Source organism: Branchiostoma lanceolatum, chromosome 2 (assembly GCF_035083965.1).
Source record: "Branchiostoma lanceolatum isolate klBraLanc5 chromosome 2, klBraLanc5.hap2, whole genome shotgun sequence".
NCBI classification, from domain to species: Eukaryota; Metazoa; Chordata; class Leptocardii; order Amphioxiformes; family Branchiostomatidae; genus Branchiostoma; species Branchiostoma lanceolatum.
This window is the reverse complement of record NC_089723.1, coordinates 32037656-32058259: the sequence shown is the minus strand read 5'-3', so window position 1 is coordinate 32058259 and position 20604 is coordinate 32037656. Positions and strand designations below refer to the sequence as shown.

Genomic DNA, 20604 nt, shown 5'->3' with positions numbered 1-20604 from the left:
TTACGACACTACAGAAATATTGTGTATTTTTGCTTGAACGTGATATTCAGATGAGCACAAATAACAGGTCCAAAATAAGCAATGATCTATAAACTATCAAAATCGATCTACTGCTGGAAGGTCGTAAACTGTGTACTGACGTCACACGTTGCAGACATGCGTGCACGGGCCATGTTGTGATAGCCACAAATCTCCGAAAAATCGGATTCCGAAAATTTCGTTCTATTCACCCATAAATGACCTGTTGCCGGCGGGCAAGGGACGTTTATTGTAAATTTGATGGTGGTCAGGAGGAGACGAGAGAGTTTTCTGGGTCGCTATGAAGACGCTGTCATCCTAAAGGGAGATGGGAAATAAGCAGGCAGCCTTCACTGAATCGCAGTTGGAGCAATACCAGGTAACGTTAGGTCTCACAAACAACCATCCATGTAGACAGACTAACACTTTTGTCCACATTGTTCCATTCCTATGTACTAACATACGACAATATTTTTAGAGGTACACATTTTGTAGCTTTAGTAAAGGTATTACAGTGGTGTACAGTTGTACTGTTGAAGCCGCCCGGTTCGGTTCATCACTAGATGCAGTGCAGTTACAGTTGCTCACCTGGTATAGCAGACAGGGGTGGGCGGTGGGTTCAGACATTTCGTGCCTTCTGGGTTAAAACGTCTCCAGTCTTCATCAGACTAAAGAATCGATACTTTTTGAATATCCATGATTAAAACCAGATCCTTTTCACACGCTGTTGAGCTGCGTAAACAACGCAATCTGCAATAGATAATCCAAATCAACCTAGGCAAACGGTAGGCACATGTAGTACTTAGAGTTCTAAAAAAAACACGGGGCTTCATGAAAACAAAATTACAGACATCAAAAGAAGGTGGAGCCATTTGAATTTCAAATTGTATCAGTGATCCCAATTTTGGTTCACCCCTGGATGAGGCACGAAGTCCCATGAGACTCGTACTGTAATTTAGAGGCACAGGATTTAGGTCAGAAAGAGGTCATTTTACTCTCAGGGTTGATTGCACGTTGGTTCGTTTTACCCTGTATGTAGGTCATCCACCTCAAGTATTTACCATTGAAATTCACTAAAACAGCATGTTTGAATTTAAAACAATGCTAATATTTCTTAGAAAAATGCAGCTGAAAAAAGGAAAGACAAACTAGGTCAAGTTGTGAGTGTTGGTCCTTTTTTGATACCTATAGTATAGAAGGTAAACATTCACTTGGCCATTTAAAGCAGCAACCATAGATTCAGCACCAGGGACATGCATAGAATTACATCCAGGTCAGTTTGCCATAAACAGTTTTCTATGGTATGAAGAATTTTGATTGGGCAGGTTAAGCAATGCGCATGTATTAACAGTTGTCTCAAAAGTTGATAGTATTCTCCCAAAGAGCAGAAACATATTTCAACCTTGTGCAAACTCTGTACCACCATATGTTTGCTTTGTTTCCAATTTTTCTACCATTTCAAATCTTCAGTGAGATGGATTCAAAATCTTCGATCAAAAATATGCTACTGAATATCCTTGGTATAGCCTACTCACATACAGTACACTGAATACTGGCTGTGAGTTTCCATATCTTCTAACCAATGGCAAGTATATCGATGGATATAGATTGTAATTTATAGCACCAACAGACAAGTACCCATCTCCAGTGTATCAGCAGACTAGCTTAGACATAGGAAAATCAATATTTCACATAAGTCTAGAATTGACTTGGGTTCAAAAACACTTTGTTCACTGAGCACTTGAGGATGTCTGCAAGGCATCTGGGATATATGCCAGAGATACTGCCTATGTCAGCTGTGTCAGGTAGTATTATATCATTATGTGTCCTTTCAAAGCATTCATCATCTTCGATTGCATTGGTTTGCATTATATATATAGATAGATAGATAAGAGAGTTTTAAACCTTGTGGTCATACTATCATTGGCAAGATATTATAATGTTAGCCAAAATCTAATTGTGCTAATTTTCTTGCATTTTCTTCACAGTAAAGTGCAGATACAGCATCATAAATTTGGAACATTATAGTTTATACTAGCACTCAACAGCAATGTCTGACTTATAAGGATATAAAATACTACTTTGATGCCGTATATATATCTCTGCTCACCAAAAATATTAGGCATCGATGGGCAGGTTGTGACGTGTGGTTGTGACGTTGGTGTCTGACGTTTGTGTTGCTGGAAGTCTGTTCACCGTGATCAGTTTGGTAATGATCCATGATGAGCTGTGCAGTTAAACATGGTTTCCTTGTGTCATTCAGAACTTACCATATTCAAACATATGTCAATAAACAGTTTCACACAGTCAAACCAAAACCATTGACCAAAAGTAAGGAGTTGACAAAACAAACACAGTCAAAGAAAGATTTCCTTTCATTTGTATGCCACCTATTAAGCACTGATGTATATTTTGCTGTGTGTTTCTACAGGACTGTACATTTTTTACCAGGAAAGAGATCCTCAGGTAAGCAACATCATCTGCATTGGCAACTTGTATGTTGCTGGGTTATTATCAAACAGATATACAGATATTGCTTACATTATCTGAGAATTGGCATTAAGATGAGAGAATATCCCTTTGTTTCTGCCTTCTGCCATTTTCAAATTAGACTACCTTGAAGAATTGAAAAGGGAAAGAAAGAGAGGGACCTTTTTTCACCAGCCTAATCTTTGCTAGCAAATGGATTAGAGCTGTATTTGGACTAGAACTTTAGTTGTCCTTTCATTTCAAGGTTCACACATGTATAATATATATCTGTAAAACTATGAAAAGTAAGTATATCAATACTGAATGACTCACAGAAGCAGATGTCTGTTGACACCATTGTTAGACTTAATGCAAAGTGCCTATTACCTCTCATGCATGGCTCCCAATTACAGTTCTCAAGTGAAGTTCCTGTAGTACAAATAGTTCTGATGATTCTTTAATCATCACTAAATGGTCTCTTCTTTATCAAATTCTGACTCAAACCTTGGATAGTATCCACAGTTTGGGGAAAAATTTGAAAAAGACATGTTGAATCAAGTTTGTACCTAAATCAGATAAATAAGCTGTACATTGAGCTAATTACATGTGCAAGACAGATTGAGAACGGAGATAACATATTGACTTGGAAGCTACAATGTTGATAAAGCAGATGTGTACATACCAGCAGCACAGTAGTTGTACACAAGTTTCTTTTCTGAAGCAAAACTGGCAGTAGTATTTAAGTGAATTACATCGTTTTGCTTTGAATTTCCTTTACTTGCAGCAGGCACTGTCATTTTTTGGGAGCCTATTTTGTTGATTTTTATTGTTAAATCTGTCATTTCAAGCTTGCGCAAATACATCCATGTATCAATTTCATGTCATGAAATTCATACTTTTTTGGACAGATAGGGTGAATTTTTTTCCATCCCAACAAGCAAATTTCCATCATGGGATTGGGGGGGAGTTGGTCCTGGAGACAGCAGTGACTAGTAGAATTGCTAGTTTTCAAAGCTTTGGTTATTTGGAACCTATCTTTACTTTTGCCATAAAAGTAGCTTAAAAGGGACCTTGTTATTCTGAACTGTTTTCAGTATAATGGAACTACAAACCCTTAAGGGGCCCTTAAGGATTGCTATTTTCTAGTCACCACACCAAACGGCCTTCAAACAAAGATAATCCCAAATATTGATCCCTACATCTCACTACAATCCGGTTGAGTGTTAGTGAGAAAAAGCAAGCATTCAACTGTTTTACAGCATATATAGCCCATCTGATTTAGGGATATACAAAGAATAACATGTGTTTTTTAGAGGAACATGATGTTGGCCAATATTTTAAATTAAAAATGGTAATGCACAAAAGATGTTCTATTGATTTCCTTCTGGCCCAGAAATGTTCCACATAAAATGTCAGGAAATATTCATCAGTGGATATACAAAATGACAGTTCAGTTGAGCCAATGCCAATATACCGTATTGAATATGTGAGAACCAAAGTAGGAAAGCTCCAGAAAGTGAGATGTAATATATATAAATGTGACAATCATTTACATATTGCAGGTAAATGTGGTAAGGAAAAAATCGTCTAAATTGAGGCACAATCACAAATGAATGTTCTGGTAGCTTTGGCAAAGCAGAGCTCTCGAAAAATGTTACGGACCAGCATCATAGCTGTATTTACTTAAAGATTTCTATATTAGTTTGTGTTGACAAAGTTGTTACCAACACAGAGAAACATTCATATTATTGTGACAGTTACTAGTATTGTTAGGATATTGAGAGAAATAGATAAAATGAAGCTAAAATTTTAATTTTTGTTGTATTCATTTTTATTCTCAAAATCTGAACATTTGTTTGTTTTACTTTGGAAATAAAGTGCCGAGTACAAAATTTACACAGAAAATGATACTCATGATGTTTACAAGGTTAATGTCAAAATGTGTATTGTAAGATCATCTGTTTTATCTGTATCCTTGAAATGATAGTTTGATTGATGGATGTGAATAGAGCTTGTGTAGCCTAGTCATTTATCATATTCAGTTTTCCATCATCCGATAAGAGCAATCTGTCTTCATTAATTTGTTTTGATATCAACTCATTTTACATCATATGCCATTTTGATTAATACAAAAAGAGGGTTAAGATGATAGTGATTTAGAAAGGCTTTATTTTCTGGATTTTAGAAACACGTTGACATTATTTTGTTTATCATTGATACCATGATAATATTTCAATAACATCATTACCACTATCATAACATTTCAATAACATGCCTCCTCAAACTGATTTTCTGTGGTCTTATGAAGTGTATATCGACAACATTACAAGTATTCTAGTATGGGTAGAAAGAATCAATTTTCACATTTCTAATATGGAGGCAGTCTATTTCTAGCATTGCCATGTCTATTGCCATCTTTATAGCAGTTGATTCATATTGTAGACGACCACTATACCGATCTCGGTTTCCAAAGGGTAGACTGATAAACAGGGGTAACATGGAACAGGCAAAATAAATGGGTCATCCATTGCTCATAATTTCTGCTGCAAAATCTATACTTTGCAAATTGTATGGACTCCTTTGGGAATACCTATATGTTAGGAGCACACAGTTGTAAATTGAATGATGAAATTAAAGGGGGCAGACACATTTGTGAGGGAAGGCAACATGGCTACCTCCATTTGCCAACCCCAAATAGCACAATGTTTCGTTAATTTTGAGCTGTGTGATGTTGGAAGGCAGTGTTGTTGGCCCCTTATAAAGACCAATAGAGGATTACTTAATTCTTAGTATACTGTTTGATTAAAGGAATTGTAGCATTATACCCATTAAACCTACATATTTATATTGCCAGCTCTCATACATCCATGCATGCTTCTATATATGTCTGTTAGCACACTAACACCATGCATGATGGGGTCCATATGGACATCACAGGAACTGATCATACATTTTAAATCTTAGTATGAAAAGCTGATTGCTTCCTTTTTGTAACTGCTATAACTTGAGAAAGGATTATCTTGTTAATCCCTCATACAGTTAACAACAAAATTATTCATATGCCTTGTAATCGTAACTATGCATATGATGCATGAGCAATCCTTCCATAGTCAGTCATTTTTCATGTACGCCACTATTTTAGCTTGTCTTGAAATAATGTATATGTCGCTATGTCATGCATACATTTTTGCATTAATTCTAGATTTATAAAACCACAGAGAGAAGGCCTTTCCCCTTATTCTATGGCCTACCAATCACTAGTTTTGAACTTCCACCCATTGTTTGATTGGGATAACTTTTACTGTGCCCCAGAGACCACTTTAGTTTAAAGTCTGAACAGATATACTTGAATATATGCCAGCGTTGCAGATTAAATGAAAATTTAGTTTGCAATGTTATGTTCAGCTGATACTGTATAGCCAAGTAAGAAATTTTGATTGACACATTGAGACATCATCAGGTATACATCTGATTATTTTAAGTTAGATATGATGATGATGGCTCATTTTTTCCATCGTCGAGGATTAGTTGGAAGGAGTTGAGCAGGTCCTCTGGTTAGATAGATAGATATAATAAAGTTAGATATACAGAGGTATGTATCTCTATATGCAATAGAAATACATGTATATAAATCACTGATGGTATGTAACTTTGAGTCGATGGCCGTGTGGTCTGGACAGTACTAATCATTCCCTCTAGTTGGAATAAAAGTTGTGGTTCACTGCCAAGAAGTGGTCAAACGTTGGCATGCAGTGTCATCAGCCCGGCTGGGTATGATTTAACAGCGATGACCAGGTATTTACCATAGGTGAGGGAGTTTGGGCTGACGGCCAAGTCTAATCGCCTGGTCGTCAGACAGTCTGGATGCACCAAAGGTTGAACGTGATGGTGCACTTGGCACAGGAGCTATAGATAGGGCAATGACAAGTGGAAATATGTGCAACTGATACCTACTAGGGTAAAGACTCCACTCGAGGATAGGGAAAAGGAGACAGAGAAAAATGATGTAAAGGTGGAGATATCTGTCCTTGGTGCTGAAAAGGATGTACTTAGGATAACATGTTTCCACAGTCTAATGGCCTGGTCATCAGACAGATGCACCGAAAGTTGAACCTGGTGGTGCACTTGGCACAGGACCTATAGATAGGGCAGTGACAAGTGGAAATATGTGCCACTGACACCCACTAGTGTTAAAGACTCTACTCAGGGATGGGTAACAGGAGACAGAGAGAAATGATGTAAAAATGCAGATATCTGGCCTTGGTGATGAAAAAATGTAGTTAGTATAACACGTTTCCTTTCGCCAATGGTTGAACTTCATGGTAGACTTCGCACAGGAGCTATAGGAGAGAAATGATGTAAAAGTGCAGATATCTGTCCTTGGTGCTGAAAAGGGTGAACTTAGTAGAACATGTTTCCACTTAAACAAAACTTTCTGTATCGTACCTGCCTGGTTACCCATACAATAGAATGATCAGGAAAACTCAGAATTACTTCGTTTCTGAACTGTAGACTGATAGAAAATTTACTGGAACGGTACCCCATCTTCAGTTATCCAGTTAACTGAAGGGACCATCCTAAAGATTGATAGATGAATGAATAAAATCTGCAATTCCAGCTTAATCCTAAACTATCACAGGACGATTCTATACATGCACGATAAACATTCCATCCTTTTCTGTTGTATTTTCTTGCAGGATATTCAGGCGGTATCGGGATCTGGATTCTGACCACATTCCTAAGAGCTACACTCGGGGTGAGGCATCCCGAATCAAGGTGCCCTTTGAGTACATAGAGAAAATGCCAGAGTTAAAGGTATGTATGTCTTGACATTAATACTACAAAAGGAACACTTTAATCTATACAATTTTGCACAAGGCATATGTGTATAAGAGTTTTATGCTAGTTCCTAAAAATAGATTAAAGTTAAACTAGATATTCTCCCTGTATAAAATGGGGTACCTGAGATGTGTTCACCTGGCTAAGCAAATAAACTGAAAAACATGCCTTGTATTGTTTTCTATGCAGGTTCTTCCAAATATGTAATGGTCATTAGAATGGAAAAGTCCTATTGCTATATCTCCTTAGTAAAATTTCTGAAGATGGAATATGGAATATAGTTATGTATGTACATAATGATGAATGGAGTATTGTAAGACATAAGTCACGTCCTTCTGCTGCTCAGAGATGCTGACTCAGACCTTCCTTGCCCTTTCCTGGAAGAGAATGTTGATGAACAGAATGTTCCATGAATTAGGTCACTTCCGTTTGCTATTCAGTCGTTGCCCTTTGCTATTCAGTCCTTGCCCTTTCTTAGATAAATGACGTCCTTTTGATAAACAAGGAAATAGATCAGCTGCATTGAAAAAAAGGTGAAATTTTTAGTGGTTTTGGTAGTTTATTTGCAAAGACAGGTTTATTCAAGAACATTTCTATCCATAAAGAATATAAAAGAGAGGAGATCTAGAGTAAAGGGTAATAATCTGGATCCGGCATGTGCCGTAATAAGCAGACATTCTAAGGCAAGGCAGCCCCCAGACACCCTTTCCACAATCGAACCTCAGTTACCAATAATGAACCTGCTAATTGGCATAGGGTCGCAGAGGGTCAGAGAGAATTACTTGAACTGGATAAAATCCTGTGTATTAGAAATAGGAAAGTGTTCGGCTTGTGTTAGAAGGGGTAAATGGCTTTGTACTGACACATATGATGCCTTTTTATTCAGACTCTGTATTTCTACACATATTGTATCCCTTACAACACTAGCACTATCATGGATGTGGAATCACCAAACCCGAGGAAACAAAAGCCTAGATTATTTTAGTGTTAGGGGGTCTTCATCCTGAGTATATCTTGCTGACTAGGGGAGAGCCATGAGGAAAATATAGGCTATTGATATAGTATTACAGTATCAGAAATGGTTATGGCCTGAAATGCTCACTGGTGTACTTAACAGGCAGGCATACGCTGTTAAATGATGCGTCCAATCAGCTTGTTACTTTTTTGTGCAAACGAGACCTTGCATTTATCCCTGTATGTCCACCCCAATTTGTTTGGCTATTGCCGAGACCCCCACATGAGATTTGGCTCAAATTGAATTCCGATACAAGCATTTGTCATTCCGTCCAGAAAATTCAGGGCAAACACACACACTGCTGGCCTTGGTAGGCTGTCAGAGCTGGAGCTAGTGTCAGTAAGATGGCATGTTTGTAGAACTAGAAGTGGATGTTGCCTCTTTTGTAAAACATGAATTATTACTTCATTTGACATCAAATCATCAACTAATTTTTGAATGTATGATTGTATAAAATAATCCCATATATCAATTATTCTGATCTACTGATCTATTGTATGTTTTTGCCTCAGGTCTTATTTTATCCATTTAAAAGGATCTTTCTCACATCGGTTTGCCAATGGTTGATAGTGTCATGTCTGGAGCACATATATTGATTGACGCATATCATCAGGAGCTGTGCGCAGAAAAACAACATGGCCTGCACAGTGAATGTGTTATCCCTGTCCTACTTTTTGGGTCAATAAATTCATTTTGTTTGGTTTTTGAAATTGGGTATCTAAACTGGGTTACACTGTTCTTCCAAATGTCAATATTGGACAGGGTGGGGTTCTGTGCACATTGTATTATGGCTGATTTATTAAGATCCTATAACAGTATAAGCAGAAGGTATTTAGTGTTCACTCTCACCTTTAATTGTGTATGAAGGGAGCACAATCGAGTTCTTGGTTTTCAATACCACTACTCAAGCATTATAGTTTTTGTTCAGAGATGTTAAAAAGAAATTGTTTCAATGCCTGGCTTAGGTCTGAGCAAATTTGTCTGCTTCTGTTGCTGAACACTAGTGGACCATGCCGGGCTGATTTCTCCTGCTGCTACTCAGGAGACCAGTCTGCCAGTGAGCCATCGGCTGCCATTGGTGTTCACCCAGCATGTAATCTGGGCAATCTATCCAGCAATGAATGTGTTATGGAGGTGACCCACACCCTCCTGTATACACACAGCCATCACTGCAATGTCCCTATCTCCCTTTGCACTAAAAATGTCCTTGTGGCAGTTGGTATAACATTGGCTTCTATTAATAAAGGTATAACTATTTCAAAGAACATTTTCACACCTTCCATCAGTAGCACATGTGCTAAATCTGTATTGTTAGCAGATTGTATATAATACTGTCTTGTATCAACTCCTGTACTGTAACTACAAAATTTGCACGTGAATGTCTTCTCCCCTCTTACACCACTTATATCGTGTTCATAATAATGTTTATGAGAAACTCACTGTCATAATCAAAATAAAATATTCCAGAAACATGGCTAGTAGAATGTGGCTGTATGCTATATCACCATAACTAGAATGTCATTAAATAATGACTATGCAGGGATCAAAATTTATTTTTGGGAATAAGTACACTGCTGTCTGGTAACCCAGAAATCTAGGTGCACAGGAAAAAAATTTGGTGCACAAGTCGAAACAAAACCTTGCTTAACTGCAATACAACAAAGGTTTTGTCATTTTTTCTGACACTTAGATGTCAAGAATGTTACATGCTGTATCCTAAACTAGTATACAATTATAGTACCCTTAGTTACGTAACCCTATACAAATCTCTAGGTGCACTGGTACACGGCTCTAATTTTGGGTGCACAAAAGTGCATAAATTTATGCACCCAGCAGTCCAGCACTGTTATTTAACCTGAGGCTGACTGAAGTCAGAATTATCTAAATTTTGAGAAATTTTATCCAAAAAGAGGATTGTTCTAGCATTTTACCTGATTACAAACAATGTGAAGGGGATGGCAAAACAAGATGCATGTCCTACTCTTCCTAATGCTGGGTTAATTCTTCCATATTGATAATTGAAACAGTACACATGTCCGATCAGTACCCACCATTGATTGGGGAGGCGAAGTCGTGATCTATATGCCGGGGACCTGCCAATAAAGCAAGGTCAACCAGCATGACGGGGTCGACCTTCTGGTCAATAGCTGTTTAAGAAGGAAGGTTTTGCCAGACACCAATTTATGAGCCATAAGCTATGCTATTATGGCTCTCTGTTGTGTTGGGATCAAGCTAGAGAGGGTCAGCCAAGGTACAAGTGAATCTATATTTTGTCACTTGTTTTCCTTTTTTCAACGTACCGGTTGTGGTGACTTAGAGATAAAACTGTCGGTTCAGGCTTACACTGAAATCTAATTGAACGTCCAATTAAAGCTGAGAAGGAGTGTTCGTGAACTGGTAAGGACAGAGGTTATCGAATAGTCCAGCTTACATTGGGCACATGTGTCAGAGACATTACTGTATTGCCAACATGGCGGAAATGACGTGGACTCTTGGTGATAAAATCACTAAATGCTAACTGCATGTAAGAGTAAAAATCAGTGACCTAAGACATAGCCATGTATGCGCTAATTTCAGACTAGGATACCAATATTTTTTGAACATCAACAAAGCAGGGAATTGTCTTGTCCTTTAAAATTATGTTACATCTGCAAAGCATGCATATTACATTTGTATACCTGGGAATGCATGACTGCTAGATTGAAATCATTCTCAATGTGTTTTGTGGTCAGTTGCTGAGTATACTGAATACAAAATTGGAATAGAAAGGCAATTATGACTGCATCCCATTTACACTGGAATTAGACCGTGTCTCCTTAGATGTGGTAAATGGATTAAAATCTTTTACTGAGGGGTTTTACTGTGTACCAGTTACACTTTGCATAAATCTTGTTGTTTATGATTGTGAAGATGTCTGTAAGGTTACATGTTTTTTTTGGAGCAGATGATCCAACATTCTAAATCTTACAGTAAATGTGCAAATAAAATGATGTTTGTAAAACACCTCTGTCAAGATGAGAGCAAGGGGACATAGAATAGACAGGACTAAAAGATGTCAATGTAACGCATCTGGAGAATAGGTGCTGATCTTAATCTTATTCCACCTTGCAGGAAAATCCGTTTAGGAGACGGATCTGTGAGGTTTTCTCGGAGGACGGGTCAGGAAACATGACGTTTGATGACTTCTTGGACATGTTCTCTGTGTTCAGTGAACAAGCACCACAGGACATCAAGGCAGTCTATGCATTCAAAATATATGGTAAGCTTTCAGATACATGTAGTACATGTATGTATAAAATGACATACAATGCCTTTTTATTGACCAAAAGGTGCCTAAGTATCTGTATCCTGGATATGTCCATAGAAGGAAGTATTCTTCTTCTCAATATAGCAGGAAGTGATACCAATACCTGTAAATGCTATCAGTTACTGTACTTCCATTCAGTTCAAAAAGCAGTGAATGACATTCTGTCCACCACACTGATACATCTACTGTGGTAAGGCCTGCTGTGCATATTACAAGTGATCTAGAGGCAACATTTTCTCCCTCTTGCATAAAATTGAGCCAGTCAGTATCAACCTTCAGCTTTTGAGCAAATGAGGCGTACAAGGTTGTACTGTAAACAAGATTAGGTTGTTCTGGTCGGTTGGTACCGATGTTGAAGTTTGATGGTGAGCCGTAATTTCAGGAGGAGCCGCGGCATTGATTACAGTTTGGGAAAGTGGTCTAATGAAATACCAATACATCAGGAAGGAGAAAATGACTCTTTTTATCACCATTAGCGAATTGCAATTAATTTTTTTTTAAAGCTGAGAGGATTATTATTTTCCTGTGTTGCCTGTCCCAGTTTTGGGTCCAGTGTTTTGATTGTGTGTTGATGTGAATGCACAGTATACATGGTATCAATGGCTGACTTGGAGCAGCTTTCCCAATTATCATTGTCAGTGAGATGTGCAGGTAAATGTAGTGTGTCTGCTGACAGATGCTGATGGGGACCAATACCTGAGCAAGTCAGACCTGGGGAAGGTGCTGAGCTGTTTAACGAGGGACGAGCTCACGCAGGAAGAGATGAACACAGTTGTGGAAAAGGTACAAATACAATTTTTGCAACCACAAATGGTTGTGCTATTGCTACTATTCATGTAAGGGCTCCCTTGGAAATCAGTTACTCAGTTAACTGAAGGGACTACCCTTTTAAATTTAAAAAGATTTGTAAAAAAACAAATATTTGAATTGGGTGATCAAGCTTCAAGCCTGAAGATGTCAGGGCTAATTGGATTGACTCTATTGAACTACATGTTCCTGCTTCATCGGGATTCAAATACTTATGCAAATTTAACCAACACTTAAAGGCACCCAGAGCATTTTATTAGGCTTGAAACGTGAATAAAAAACCTCCAATTTCTAGTCATTCCTACACACATTAAGTTTCAATAACACTATACCATTACATATCAACATTAAAGGAGCAAAGTTACAATGTCGTTGTTTGGTGAGAACTGATAGAAAATCTAAGCCCTAATAGACTGATCCTGACTGTCCATCACAATTAGCGGTTTAACCAATGAGAGAGTGACTGCATGTCTGTCAAATATTTGCATTTTTAGGTTTTAATTTTGCATTTCTACATTTTGACGGAGGTGGGCGGGGCTATGGTATTGGTCTATTTACACTAGGCGCATAATTGAACACTGTTTGCTCATCAAATAATGCTTTTCACAAGCCATGGTGTAATGTTTCGAACTGGCTGCTGTGTTCATCGTGACTTCATTAGGGGTAAAGTCACTGATTAATGTAATTACCTGGTGAGAAGATCAGCAAAGAATCAAGAGCTGGATGTATGGTTTCTGATGGTTCAATGTTAAACAACATCAGAAGGTTGTGTATTTGTTTTAAATGTTTATATTCATTGAATGATACTATTCCTATTACAGATAATAAGAAAAAGTGGTATTTTTGTGTCATAAACCCTTTAAGTTTAAGGATAAAGAACTGGAAGAAATGTTGATCAGAAATTTGGTCTGTTTATGGTATGATGCACTTAATGTAGACTGTTTACATACAACTGCATATACCCAGTCAAGGTTAAATGATATCTCTCTCACCGCTATCATCAGATTTTAGAGGAGGCGGACCTTGATGATGACAGCCAGCTGTCGTATATGGAGTTTGAACATGTGATATCACGAGCACCTGACTTCCTCAAGTAAGTCAAAACTAACTCATGGGAATGAGAACAATAACAATGGTATTTTTTCCACTTCAGTATTGCAAATATAAAACAGTTGACATCGTGTCTTGCACCTTAAGTCGTCTCGTCTGTTCAGGCCTTGTTTACCAATGACTGTAAATTGTTCTCTACAGCACTTTCCACATCCGCATATGAATTCTCTGGAATTGGACACAAGAAGTTGCCTTAATTCTCCCTGATGCCACCTAGCAACTCTTCTCAGCAGTGCAGTACGGGATCCCTCAGCAGCAGAGGCAACCCTGTGGGTGATCCACCCCAGGGTCCAAGAACTCCTGCTGGCTACTTACGAGGCTCTTTGGTATGCTGCAACTCAGGAGAGTTGTGTGCACATCACACCGCTGTGTGCACTACTAAGAGTGAAGTTCCAGGAAAATTCCAACAAAGATGAAGGAAGGGAAGCTTAGGGTTTGTTAGCAGTCTTAGCCATTTCTTACAAATAGATACTCCTCTACTTTTTACTTCTAATGTAATGACATGGGGACTGTGGTCATCATGACATGTGATGCATCTGTATGTAAGATTATTCGAAAAAAGGCATCTGCATCCATTTGATAAATACATGGTACAGGAGTATCCTTGGCAAGATAATCATTGTACATCTTGTATTCAACAGAGAGCTTCTGAACATGTGAAACTAATCTGTATCTGTACTCAAGTAAACTGGATTTTCATACATGATGATATCCTCTCAAAAGTGTCATCATTCATGACCATATTGTTGTTTGGCTAGGACCAAAACTGTCACAATTTTCTCTTGCACTGTGAAAGTACCAGAACAATTGCTATGCAGCTAGACTATGATTCTTCCCATTAACGTCACGAGTAACCACATATACCTGTTCAGTAATGATTTCACTTCATAGTGTTATAGTAGAATTGTATGGCTGGAGTAAAAAAACAATTTACCGTGTGGGAGTGGTTGATTAGCCTGGGTACCAACCTCTGTAGTAACCGCTGACATAATCTTTTCGCTTTGTTTCTTTTCTGTGGTTTGCAAGAGAAGAGATTGAGCCAGCGGTTACTACGGAAGATGGTACCCAGGCTAGTGGTTAATACTAATAATAGGGCTCTTTTTTCTTCTGATATTTTTGTTGACGGAAAATGCATTGTTGGTTGCAATCTTGTGAATTGTATGTGAGGAAGTACTGTACATTTCTGTACAGTATTTGTGTGTCAACTACAGTTATTGCACTTTGCAGTGTACAGCATTTGACTTTTAACTCCTGTAACACTGGTATGTAGTGAGGCAAGGACAGTTGATTAATGTTGCCGGCCACACAAATGTGGGATATCACACAGTCAGATGAAGATGACGTTGTAAATACTACCTTGTAAAGTTGATAAAGGGGAGACATTCAGTTGAGGCGTATGTCTCATCCATGATTTAAGTCTGTGGGTCTGGTACATAATTGTTAGTTTTCATACTTGACTAGTTCCAGAACACGTAGATGTACAATGGATGAGGAGGGATGTTCAGATGTACAGGTCCTTTTGAAAAGTAGCTCTGAATTGAACTAGAATTAGCCTGACCATCGAAGCTAGAGATTTTCCTCTTCCTGTGATATGAAAAAGCTATTTTACATGCATCTTTTTCAACATGCTAATAACATTTGTTTGCAGTGCAAAACATGCACATGTACTTACAGTAGTACTAAAACAAGTTTTGTATTCAAGGCATGAGTTGTACAAACATGGGAAATATGTTTAGATAATATAATATCATCTTGAGTTGTCTGCAGACGCTATAGAACTTTTATGCATATCTAAGAAAAAACAACCTTACCAAATTGACAGATTTCCCACTTCTGAGTCATACCTGTCTGAAGTTTTGTCATGCTTTACAATACTCAGGTTTGTGGTAACGACTGAATAAGAGCTATTGTCTTTTTTGTGGCTGAACATGCCAGTGGAAATATTGTATATACATATACTGTTGAAAGGCTGTGTATTGCTGATGTATTGAGGTTTTCGGCAGGTTTCATCTTCTGGGTTAAGTGATTCAAATTTTTGTCTGATGTTGATCTTGTGTGTTTTTCAATGTATGTGCTATGTTCATTGTTTTCATTACCAGTAACCAAAGTGGCTTTCTGTGCAGAGGCATAGCTACATATATGTATATCTAGCTATCGGTAATTGTATATAGTGTTGATGGAAGTGTATTCTGTACCAATGTCAATCACTTTGTACTATGCATGGCACCAAATCTGATGCGGATTTGTTCAGGACGTTTGCTGTTAAGCAGGGACATTGCATCACCGGGTTTCTAGTACCATTGGGAAGTAATACACAGCAAATAGCCCTTGCTTGACAGTTTTTCTGTTAACTGTGTGGTTTTGGCAAAACGTAAGACTTTGCTAGGTTGCACAAGCCCATCATTCTTTAGTTGTCCCACCTAGAAAGTACAGCATAAGTTAAAGTTACTTTCCTAGTTTCTGACACGTTTACCATGTACATGAAACTTGTGAACTAGGAATCACAAAAGGTAGGATTCTTCAAGAGAAAGGCCATTTGTCGATTGGTTATTGGTCTACGCCCTACTGCTATGGTTTGAAAGTTGTATTGTAATGCTAAAAAATACTTTTATTGTCTCTTAAGTTAAGAACTGGACAGCATTGCATTTCAGCTCTCTATCAAAGACCATTCCAGAAACTGCTTTCAAACTGACCTAACTGCAGTCTGAAGATGGCATAGCAGCTGCTTGGAAGACAGTAGTGGTTAGGGCAGAAAGGATTATTGGGGTAAAAATGACATTTTGAATATCGGTAGTTTACATATGATTAGGAAATGATTTGATTAGGAACCCAAATATTTGACAGAAAAATAAACATTTGTATGTCGAAAAGAAAGCAGTTAAGTTGAACATGTTTGCATCCCCCTGCATTTATTGGACTGTCGAGAATTGAGGTATGTGATCCAGACAACTGGGGGAAGGTCTGGGGCTACAAAAATGGTAAGAGGCCCTCAAAACCAAATCTGTGAGTTAAAAGACAGGAAAATATGTATGAAGCATTGTTAAAAATAAAATCTTAAGTTCTCTGCTTATTGGTATCTTAATTCTTGTTGAGACTGTGCATTATCTGTATTTCCACATGTGAGACTTGTGTTAACTGGTTGTTTTCTAAGGCTTAGATGAATTTGCCATGCAGCTTATGAACTTGACCTGTTGAAACCAAGGAAAGTCAATAAAATGCCTTTTTTCCATAAGCCAGCATGTTGCTCTGTAACATTGATTTCACTGTGGAAATGCCAGTCATGAATTGAGACAAGAGATGGTTAACATTAATAACCATGGTTGTGGACGATCTGGGAGCAGCTATGGTTGACTGACTGCTGTAGAACTCAGCAGTGCATGGACTCGACCTTCCCCCTCCCCCAGTCAAAGGATGATGGTGAATAACCATTTCTTCAGTTTCATATCCTGTAGTCCAAAAATCATCTCTCAACCATTTTAGTTGTACTGAATTCCAGAAAAACATATTTTCAGGTGTTGTTTCACCACTATGGCCAAAATTTGGTTCTCAGTATCAGGGGTCACCGGGTGTTGTCCCATAGTTGCTCACAGTGAGGTTTTCACCCACAACCCCAATCATCACTACCAAGTAAACACTCAAGGAACACAAGACTTCTGGCTTTTAAGACATCTTTTCAATGTTTATTGTTCTCCCATTAGAGGGAACTATATATTGTTTTGCACACCTAGGCCTTGGACTTGGACTCCCGAAGAGAAGACTCGCGTGCTGACGAGCGGCGCTTGGCGTGTGCTTCACGCTCCTCCTTCTTTCTCTTGGCGAGGAGCTTGGCGAAGGTGGCCTCCTCCTCACGTTGCTAAGAGAGGAAAAATATTTGATGAGAACAGAGACACTCAAAACAGTAAACTAGGAGCTTTACCTTGTCTAAATCACATATCGGCCCAGAAGTATAATAGGTTGACACTATGATTGTGTGAACAATGCAAGGTTGAATGTTGTTGTGGATGAAAAAAAATTGTTCAAATTCTGGTAGATCACAGATGTGACAATTCTTCAAAGTAAATTGAGAGTTGACAGAAAAACATATTTGCCTAGACCCTACAATCATTGCTATATGTGTACAATAGGAATCTTGATCACATAAAGGTTTGTGATTTACCTTGGCATAACGTCTGCGCTTCACTGCCCTCATGTGTCTCTTACGCTGAAGACGTTGGGGGGTGATCAGTCGCTGGATCTTTGGAGACTTGAACTTCTGCTTCTTACCTGAAGGGAAATATGCAAGGTACCACATAAACATAAATCTCAATATGCACAAATTGATTACCGTATTTCTTCTAATAAAGTGCGCACCCCCGATTTGGGTATTGCTGAACTACCAAAGTAATGTTTTAGCAACCAATCACAATAACAAAACAACTGTTATAACATCAGGCTCACTTCGATGTCATAACTCCCACTATTCAACAGTTCCACAAATATCTAAGTGGAGAATTCCTAGACAACAGCTTCAGTTAAAGTCATTACCTTCTGTAAATTGGCCAGTAAAGAAGATGGTCACAAAATCTACATTATTCAATATGTAAGGTGATGATCATACGATTCATACCCTTACAGGACCCAGGCATTAACAAACTGCTAATTTAACTTTAATCAAATATAACTATAGTCCTTTTTAAAAGGGGGACTGACCTTCCTTGAGTGGCAAGGGACGCTTGACCACGTACTGACGTACATCGTCTTCCTTGCTGAGGTTGAAAAGCTTGCGGATCCTGCCGGCACGCTTGGGGCCCAAGCGGCGAGGGATGGTGGTATCGGTCAGGCCCGGAATGTCCTGCTCACCTGTGACAGACAAATAGAAGAATCTTACACTCAAACTCCATTTACCATAGGTTATGTATACAAGTTGTATGTTCGTCTGTATTTTTGTGGGTCAGTCGTTAGCAGCGAGAGCTGCCTAGGCTGATCTAGCGTAATGAATTGTTATCATCAATCAATACAAATATCAACACATGCAGTTCTTCTACAGCACAACCATTGCAAATGCAAGGCACAAGTTTAAACCACCTTCAACACCACATGGTTACAACCTGCAATTCACAATTCTCCCTTTTGGCACAGACGTTTGGACTGGTAATTTGAGGTTATGCAGCCGAAAGGTGAAAATCTGAAATGATGCAAAGACCACTGTTAACGCAGAAATGTTTGTGGTGGTTTTATGTTTGCGGTTTTCGCAGTGAACTCTTTACCATGCACTTAAAACCACAGCAAAAAGCCTTTCCATTGTGTGACTGTAGCGCCACTACTGTTTCAAAAATTGGTGCATGTACTGAAGGTGAGGCCAAAGCTGCCACACAAACTTTCTTTGTTGGTCACTGTGATAACCAGATAAGCTTTCACAACTTTATTCTAGTTTCATAAAATACATGTAACAATCTGTGCAGAATTGCCTCACCCTTCTTGAGGATGACGAGGTTGAGCACCGACAGATTGCTGTCCACGATGCAGCCTCGGACGGACTTGCGCTTGCGCTCTCCAGTACGACGTGGCCGGTAGCAGGAGTGGCCCTTTCCCAGCAGAAGACGCACGCGACCGTTCGTCAGAACACCCTGCTTCATGGGGAAGCCTTGCTTGTCGTTGCCTCCGCTTATCCTCACGAGATAACCCTGCAAATAAAATATCATAGTTATATCAAACAATAAGCTCAAAACTATTCCATTAGAACGTCTATAATATAATATGCCACCTTTTGCTGAAATAAAGCTAAGATCAGATACCACATCGTAGTACTTTTGACAAATATTTAACTTAGATGTTTGAAATTAACCCTTACACACAACAAAAAAGTTCGCTTTTTTGGGGGAGCTTTTAGATCAGTCTCTGTCTCTTCATCAACCCAGTGATCTCATCTTGGAGTTCTCTTGTCATATGAAAGATGATGTTGACTATCACGTGACAAGAGACAGTTAGATACAAACTTGAGATAGTGACGGAATATGTACATCATATCAGTACATCATGAATATAAAGGTGAAAATAGATGCTAGAATCTTTGTGTAATATGACCACACCTTCCATTCATCTCCAAGACTTTCAGCTGTCATCTGATGAGACATGCGCTTCTCATAGAAAGGACGAAGTTTGCGCTCATCATCCACCTCAATCAGCTTCTGGCAGCCCGTGGCCGGGAACGAAATGTTGATCTAGAAAGTAAAATTACACAGATTATTAGAACATTTTGTATATTTCAAACCATATATGACCCTTAATTGGCTTAAATTGTCAGATCAGCTTCATAGCTCAAGAGAGGTTACAAGTTCTACATATATCACACCTCACTAAAAGGCATGGTACACAAGGCAACAGAAGTTGTTCCAAACAGATATGTTATCTCATCAGTCATAATATTTCTCATACACCCCCCTCCCACATTTTGTTGCAACAAAATATATAAATTGGTGTTAACTTCTGACTCAAAACAAAATACGACATCACGTAAACGATTAACATGTACTCCTAAAGTCCTATACACCTAAAAATGGCTTGTCTTGTAACTGCTACATTTAACTAGTCTTCAGAACGTGAATAATTTCGTGGCCAAATCTACACTATCCTATGGCAGCCATCTGAGGACGATATCGCAATACAGAACCGACGACTCCACACAATCCACCTCATCCTGTCATTTTCAGGTACCTATACTTCACGAAACTACATTCTATCAAAGCTTAAGATGCCATTTAGTCGTTAGGTGTTGTTAGTTTTAAGGTTGATCAAGATTCAAGGCAAAAAACTTCAAGATAACTTACCTTCATGGTGAAGCTTCTCCGCCTCGCATGAGACGGTGGCCGAAAAAGGACGACGGAAGTCTCGCACACCCGAACATAGTCTCGCGAGATTTACACGTGCTTCATTATGTCAAAGGTCATTTTTGCTAGTCCAAAAACAAACATAAGTTTTATTTTTATAAAATACTATATTTTTTAAAATGCTATAAATATTTCTTTGCACAAAAATGTGTTTATTATAGGTGTATCATATC

The 20604-nt window shown here is 38.5% G+C and overlaps 2 protein-coding genes across 2 annotated transcripts; one reads left to right on the top strand and one right to left on the bottom strand.

The window, feature by feature from the left end:
• The first annotated feature begins 11 nt into the window (after positions 1 to 11).
• On the top strand, positions 12 to 15784 carry LOC136428666 (calcium and integrin-binding family member 3-like). The gene is made up of 7 exons (XM_066418358.1): positions 12 to 397; positions 2450 to 2484; positions 7185 to 7302; positions 11453 to 11600; positions 12325 to 12431; positions 13460 to 13548; positions 13707 to 15784. Exons 1-7 carry the CDS (start codon positions 347 to 349, stop codon positions 13726 to 13728), a joined length of 570 nt encoding a protein of 189 aa, XP_066274455.1. The 5' UTR covers positions 12 to 346; the 3' UTR covers positions 13729 to 15784.
• A 1439-nt stretch (positions 15785 to 17223) lies between these two features.
• Positions 17224 to 20490, bottom strand: LOC136428664 (small ribosomal subunit protein eS6). Its single transcript, XM_066418355.1, has 6 exons — positions 20372 to 20490; positions 19634 to 19765; positions 19018 to 19228; positions 18255 to 18404; positions 17722 to 17828; positions 17224 to 17418 (listed from the first exon to the last, which is right to left on the bottom strand). Exons 1-6 carry the CDS (start codon positions 20375 to 20377, stop codon positions 17290 to 17292), a joined length of 735 nt encoding a protein of 244 aa, XP_066274452.1. The 5' UTR covers positions 20378 to 20490; the 3' UTR covers positions 17224 to 17289.
• Positions 20491 to 20604: the final 114 nt, after the last annotated feature.